We start from the raw sequence: 7,073 nt of genomic DNA, 5'->3' as shown, positions 1-7,073 counted from the left end.
ACATGAGACGTTATGATTTAAATTTAGACATAAATATATATAATACATTATTATATAAATAATATATGTAATATATTATTATATAAAAAGTTATATAATTTTTTTTTTCGAGTCATTTCGAGCCGAACACGAGCGAACAAACTGCTGTTTGTGTTCGGCTCGTTTACATTTAGAGCTTAAAAATTTGTTCGTGTTCGGCTCATTAGGCTTAACGAACGAGCCGAACACGAGCTGTTCACGGACAACGAGCCAAATTGACAGCCCTAAAACGTATAAAGGTATATATCAAAGGAAAACCAAGACCTGCGCAAATATGAAGCCAATAAAAGAATGTCAAATGGGGATTAAAATTTTAACAGAAATATAGAAAACTAAATTAAGATATATAAATATTCATCATGAATAAAAATCACATTTCAAGTATTGGTGCTAAAGTAAATACAGAAAATACAGAACGCACTGCACTAGCATGGATGGCATTGGACAACTGTAGTGTAAGAACATAACTGAAGAAGATCAAAAACATTTTGGAGAAACATAAAATACATAGGAAGATTTACATAAATACCGCTCAATTCCATGAAATTACATATCTAACACCCAAACTTCAATTTTTACCAATATGCCACCTCAGCTATGCATAAAAAGATGTCTTTCATCATTTAAAAGTTAAAAATAGCTGCATTTTTTTTTATGTGATATCAAAAATTTGCGTGGTATTAATGTAAAACAAAAGTTTAGGTGTTAGAAAAGTAAATACATAAGAATGGGGCGGTATGTACCTAAATGTCCCAAATATGTAAAAGGCAAATGAGAGTTGAACTTCACAAAAAAGGAATCTGCTCTTCTATTTTAAAAACTCTAACCCAATGAGTATAATAAACAATGTTTAGTTGAGATATTCAAGCCAATAGACAAGTAGAGGATAAAAACATAGCCCCCCAAAATGTATTGGTTCATAAATAAAAATGAGGTCTGTCAAACATAATTACTACAAGATCATAAAACCTCAGGCGCCGCATAACAAATGATCATAATTTCTAACACAATAAACCATAAGACTACAACTTGACATTAAACACACACTCAGTACTGAGGTACGCTTTGATAACAAAATAAGAGACTTCACAAAAATGAGATGGGACAAGATAATATACTTCACATCTAGCAATGCCAAATGCACAATTATAAAAAAAAAAAATGGACATTCATTCCTAAGATGCACATAGAAGCTAACTTTCTGGAAAAAAGATAAATTTCAAAGTTTTATGCTAAAATCAATAGGTAAGAGTGATTAACATGGATAGAGGAAATTCAATTCAATTCAAATATAGTCAATAATAAAGCAAGTGGACAAAATTAAAAACTTTAAAAAATTATAAGCACCAAAACTGCAACACAATTTCATGTCTCATTTCAAACAACAAAAATGGATGAATGCCGGAATCACTAGAACCTAGTTCATCCTTCTGATCAGCTCATTGATGTAGTTCTCCCTGTTCCCTGCATCTCCTCCCTCCACGTAATGATTTCTCTTCTTTTTTAGGCCTCCAAGTGGCGCTTTCAGCTTGAATGGCCATAGGAAGTTGTTGGCCTCTTTAAAGTGAGGGCCCACAGTGAAAATCTCATGGATGAGGTCCTCAATGCAAATAATATTATGCTTCCCAAGACCCTGCATCAGTAAAAAAACATCAAAATTTTATGAAAAATCCTAAATAAAACCTTGTAAGTTTTAAGCAATGCATAAAAACTAAACCTGTTCAATGATGGAATTGTTGGTTAATGGAATCCTTTGCTTCTGCAATTTCCCAAAGCCTCTCTTGTAAACCAATTCTTTCACACTTTTTAGATTAGGATAGCTGAAGCATTAAAAATAACAAAATAATCCCAAATATAGTAAGCTAACAAAATGCTGACAATGAGAAAAACCAATAAAACAAGAAAAAAAATTACCCATAGGTAACATAAGGCTCCACCCTCCGAAGCATGTTAATAGTGGCCTTGTTCACTTTCAGGAACACGCCATTAAAGATCTGCGAAATTTTGTTTGCAAAAATAAACTGCACGCTTTAACATCCCTTGATGTACAAGCTCTTGAAAATGGTTGAGAACACAGTAAACTTTTTTTTTTTTTAACTTCCAAGGACAGCCGTATTTTGCATGGGAGCTTAAAATAGGAGTGGCATAAAAGAGAAAAAAAAAAACTACTAACGTTTTCTGGCTGAGAGTATTATTTGGAAAGGAAAAAAATAAGAAAAATTCCTCTTAAACTCCTGACTAATTTTCTCTCCCAAATTGAAAAAAAATAGAACAAAAGAAATTTAATTATCAAGGGTTTCACGATACCTATGTTGCTCTTGAAACCCCAACCCTTATTTATCTGGAAAACCTCTAGAATAGCATAACCGCAAAGAGTGCGAGAAAAAAAATTAAGCTCGAGGGATTACAAGACTAACTTTTGGAAACTAGATCCGTATATTCTAAGATTTTTCATGATTCCAGAAATATTCTAGACATAAAAGCTTCACAATCAACAAGAAGCCATCCCCCTTATACTTCGTTCTACTCAGAGTTTCCGAATAGCATGGCCAAAAGTTTGGAATCCAGTTTAAAGCTTAAAGTATATACGTTGTTCACAACATTTTCTCGCTCCCTAAAGACAAATGGTCATGAAAATATGCGAGTATTCTTTATAGAATATTTTCAGAAGAAAACCAGCACTTAAATCATCAAGCAATTGAGAAGGCAAGGGAATGGATGAAAAGTACTTGAACAAGCCATGAATCTACTCAGAGAGAGAGAGAGAGAGAGGAAAGAGGTAACATAAGAGACTTTCATTTTAATTCATCAATCAGTTACCACAATGCAAGCCATGAAATCCCTATTTTTATAAAGTGTTACAATAGGCATTTTAAATCAAATTTAATTGTATCAAGATTTAATCCTAAATGATTCAAATCTAAATCTTAAATTATATCAGAAAGATAATCACAGCTAATTTCAATTAAAATGAATCCAAAATTACTTTAAAATACCAAAATAATTTAAATTCAATTTCTTGGGATGAATCAATTCTTTTAACTGCTATAAACTCTTGTCCTTAAGAGTCACGCATAAGCCCTTCGCTAGGATGCCTGATGAACATGGTAGAGGAGAAAGTACTTCACAAACATCCTTAAGATTTTCAGCATATGCATATTGGGCATAAAAGTAAAAAAAGGAAGCTGCAGGCACCAACATACTTCAACAGGCCTTATTCAATCAAATCCATAAGAAATTCCACAATCACACCATGATGACGGTAATTGTAACAAACTCGAATTTGTGGCATTATATATAGAAGTATGATGACATCACACTTTGATTACACTGACAACACAGCACAAAATTGAGGAGTTAATTTATATCTCCAATTCACCATCTGTTGGGTTTGAAGTCAAACAATAATAATTAGAGACTCAAGTACAATGATAACCGTATTAGAATATATAATCCAAACACGTGCTCAGGGTCATCCAGGGGCATAAAATTACTAGGTTAATAATCAGTTTCAGGCTCAATCACATTATCATACTTGGGCCTCAGGTGTGAAAAGAAAAAAATACTAGAGTTGTTGAAGTATGATAGACTAAATAGCTCAAACTAGGATATAAAATTAGTCATTTTGATTTCTCATTCAGATAGATAAATTTTCAAATAGAAGTCGAGACTATGATAACATCTATGAAGATAACTGTATGATTCTTCAAATCCATCAACTAAAACTTTTTACTAAAAATTTTCCAATCAACCCTGGAAAAATATATATTACACGCTATTTTCCATCTATAAAACAAGTCGACAAAATAGTAACATCAATTCCATAAAGTATATTGACCCTGTGCAACACCGCATAGGATTTGTGTTTTTCATGCAGCTTCCATAAGTTATGTATCTTGAACAATTCAATTTTTGATCATATCATTAAACAAATAGAAAACAAAAAATTTTCATGACATAAAAGCCAATGTTTGGATACCTTTATATATGGGAAATATTAAAATCAAAAGGATAATTTTCTATGGTTGAAACAGAATAAGAGTTGTTATTCAATGGGAATAATTAGAAAATTGCAACTAGATATGAATTTGGATAGGAATAAAATAAGCTGTACGATGATATGATGTTGCTAGTGATGGGAGTGAGATGCAAGCGGTCACACAAGATTTTACACGTGAAATAGAGAATCGAGTCATTTTGCCTTATCGAAGCTGACATAAAACTTCAGTCAAATCAAGGCATAATCATAATTTAAAGACACTTTAATATGCAATAATGAAGAAAATGTTTAGAAAAAATTAAAAACTGAACAAAAGCAATAAACAACATAGAGAAATATAATAAAAACAAGTTAAAATAAAAAATGAAAAAGAATGTTTAAAAGAAAACTAGAAAAATAAAATTTAAAAAATAGATGATTTATTAAAAAAAGTAAAAATTTAAAATAAAAAGAGCAAAAAAGAAAATATAACAAACTAATTAAAATAAATATTAAAAATTAGTTTAAACTTTTAAAAAGTTAAAAATAAAAAGGAAAATTTCCTAAAAACATAGAACTCTATAGAACAAATAACTTAAATTCTCTTATATACAAGCTCAAAAGCGTCTTTCAAAGCAAATTTTGAGTTTAGGCATTTGTCTCATGTGCCTCAAGGCATATAACTTTGTGTCCTACACCTTAAAAGAAAAAAAGCATAAAGCCACTAAGGAAAAATGAAATCACAGGTTTTGTGGCAATTGCAGGTCGTTTCATGGCAAGGCCTGAGGCAAGTGCCCCTCAAATGAATTTTTGAACCATGACAACATGCAAGCAAACTGGAAATCATGCAGACGAGTGTGTAGGCACATATTGCAAAGTTAGAGATAGGTGTGCAGGAATAGAATATCACGCAGGAAAGAATAGGATAGGTCGGGTGCAGCACGCAAACAAGCATAAGAAAACACTAGTACAAAAATACCAGGTATGAAAATTCGTTAGCTAGAGCAAGCTCAGCGCAAAGAGACTAACAATATGATGCTATTTTCACCGATGTGAGGATAAGTTTCCATGGGTTGACTGCATTTTATATGAGGTGCATTTAGAGTTTTAGTATCATTGCAGCATCTCTTACTGATTTCATAAGAGATATCTTTGCCTTGACAGCTAATGCACAAAATGCTTTTGATCAGTAAAGAACCTGATGGCATCTTCTCTTATTTTGAAAATTCCAAAATTTTATGAGATTTTGAAGTGATCTTTGTTGCTTCTAGCATAGATAAAGCAGATGTCACACGTTAAAACAAAGCAACAGAAGTCTACTTTAAGGTGTCCCTTATGATCACTTCACTTGATCTTCAAATGCCCGGTTTTGATAGACTTGTATATAATTACACGCTATGTCCTGATTTCCATGTTATTTTGACTGACCATAAGAACAAGAACCCTTATCTGAAATACTGTTGTTTTTTATGAGTATCTTAATAGGTTAGATATTTATGCATGCTTAATACTTCTTAGAGAGATTTGTTAATTGATGAATTACATTCAGAAGATGTTATTCAACATCTAAGGTGAGATAACATTGTTAAAGTATATTTCATCAGCCATCTAGTTAGAGAAATGTTTGTAGAATTGTATATCAAAGTCATACGTATAAGAAACCCAAATTCACCAACCAAAAATATGGCTAATACCCATAGCACTTCATGCTCCCTATAGGCATTGGGAGAACATATCCATGAATTTCCTTTTAAGATTTACTAAATCACCTAGAGGCCATGACAATATCTTCGTGGTAGTTAATGGACTTTTTAAAAAGGCAAATTTTCTTCTGAGCCATAAAACCAATAATTCTTCATTTTAAAGCTATTCTTTAAGAAGATTACTAGTTTACTTGATTTGGCTTCCACAATTGTGTTTGAAATGGACGTGTGATTCATATCTTCTTTCTAGTACTATATCTTATTTCTAGAAAATCCTATGATTGTAGTTGGATACAAAACTTAGGTGTTCATATAATTTCCACCTATAAATATATGGTCAAATTGAGGTTGCCAACACAAAAATAGGAAATCTATTGAGATGCCTAGTAGATAACTTAAGAACTTGTAATTTGCATCATGAAACTACTATTGTTTACGTAGTACTGCACAATTTCTAACGCAAGCCTTTAAACACCTTTTCAAATAATGTATGGTTATAATCCTATAAGACTCATAGATCTTACACAACTTCTATCCGATGCATACTTTAATTGAGCATTTTTATACAAGATCTTCCTATCCTGCATGAGTATTAAAAAGCAAATTAGAATAATTAACTTTAAATATGATGATGCGGCTAACCATAAGAGATCTCATAAGAACTACAATTAGGAAAATTATATTTTGGTATGCATTAGGCTCAAGAAATATTGCTCAATCAGATTTAAAGCTACAATCTAAGGCATATGGTCCCTTTAAAATTTTATAAAATCTTAAAAGTGGGACGTAGTGCTTTCTTCTTGAATTGCCTTCTAAGATATATTTTGGTTCTATTTTTAATGTTGAATCTCTCATATATTTTAAACTTGCTATAAAACTTAGAATGTTGAAAACTAACTTTGTTTCTGGTGAGCTTGCCTCAACCCCCATAATCTATCCTATAATTAGGGTTGTAGAGTCGAGCTTGAGCGAGCTCAGGCTTGGCTCGTGTTCGGCTCGTTCGAAATAGCTCGCGTTCAAAATCAGCTCGTGAACAGTGTGTTCGTGTTCTGCTCGATTTAAATATTCGTGTTCGGCTCGGGTTCGGCTCGAAATTGGTTTGTTAAACTAAAATTGAGAAAAATAGATATAAAGTGTGGGATTCGAACCTGGATCAAATTTATACCAAAAAAAAAAACAATAACCACATTACCACATGAGGTGTTATGATTTAAATTTAGACATAAATATATATAATAGATTATTATATAAATAATATATGTAATATATTGTTATATAAAAAATCATATAATTTTTTTATTTCGAGCCATTTCGAGCCGAACACGAGCGAACAAACCGTTGATCGTGTTTGG

General features: G+C 31.9%; 1 protein-coding gene across 1 annotated transcript in view; it reads right to left on the bottom strand.

Moving 5' to 3' along the window:
* Positions 1-1,294: 1,294 nt before the first annotated feature.
* Positions 1,295-7,073, bottom strand: part of LOC110036274 (60S ribosomal protein L7-2) — a 9,028-nt gene continuing 3,249 nt past the window's right edge. The window contains exons 5-7 of the mRNA XM_020740683.1: positions 1,954-2,033; positions 1,757-1,859; positions 1,295-1,672 (exon numbers count right to left, since the gene is read on the bottom strand). Of these exons, the coding sequence (XP_020596342.1) occupies positions 1,457-1,672; positions 1,757-1,859; positions 1,954-2,033 (399 nt within the window). The 3' untranslated portion in view covers positions 1,295-1,456. The remainder of the gene's footprint in view (positions 1,673-1,756; positions 1,860-1,953; positions 2,034-7,073) is intronic.

This window comes from Phalaenopsis equestris, unplaced genomic scaffold (assembly GCF_001263595.1).
Source record: "Phalaenopsis equestris unplaced genomic scaffold, ASM126359v1 Scaffold204547, whole genome shotgun sequence".
Taxonomy (NCBI): domain Eukaryota; kingdom Viridiplantae; phylum Streptophyta; class Magnoliopsida; order Asparagales; family Orchidaceae; genus Phalaenopsis; species Phalaenopsis equestris.
Note: the sequence above shows the minus strand (reverse complement) of the source record. Positions and strands in the feature narration are given on the sequence as shown.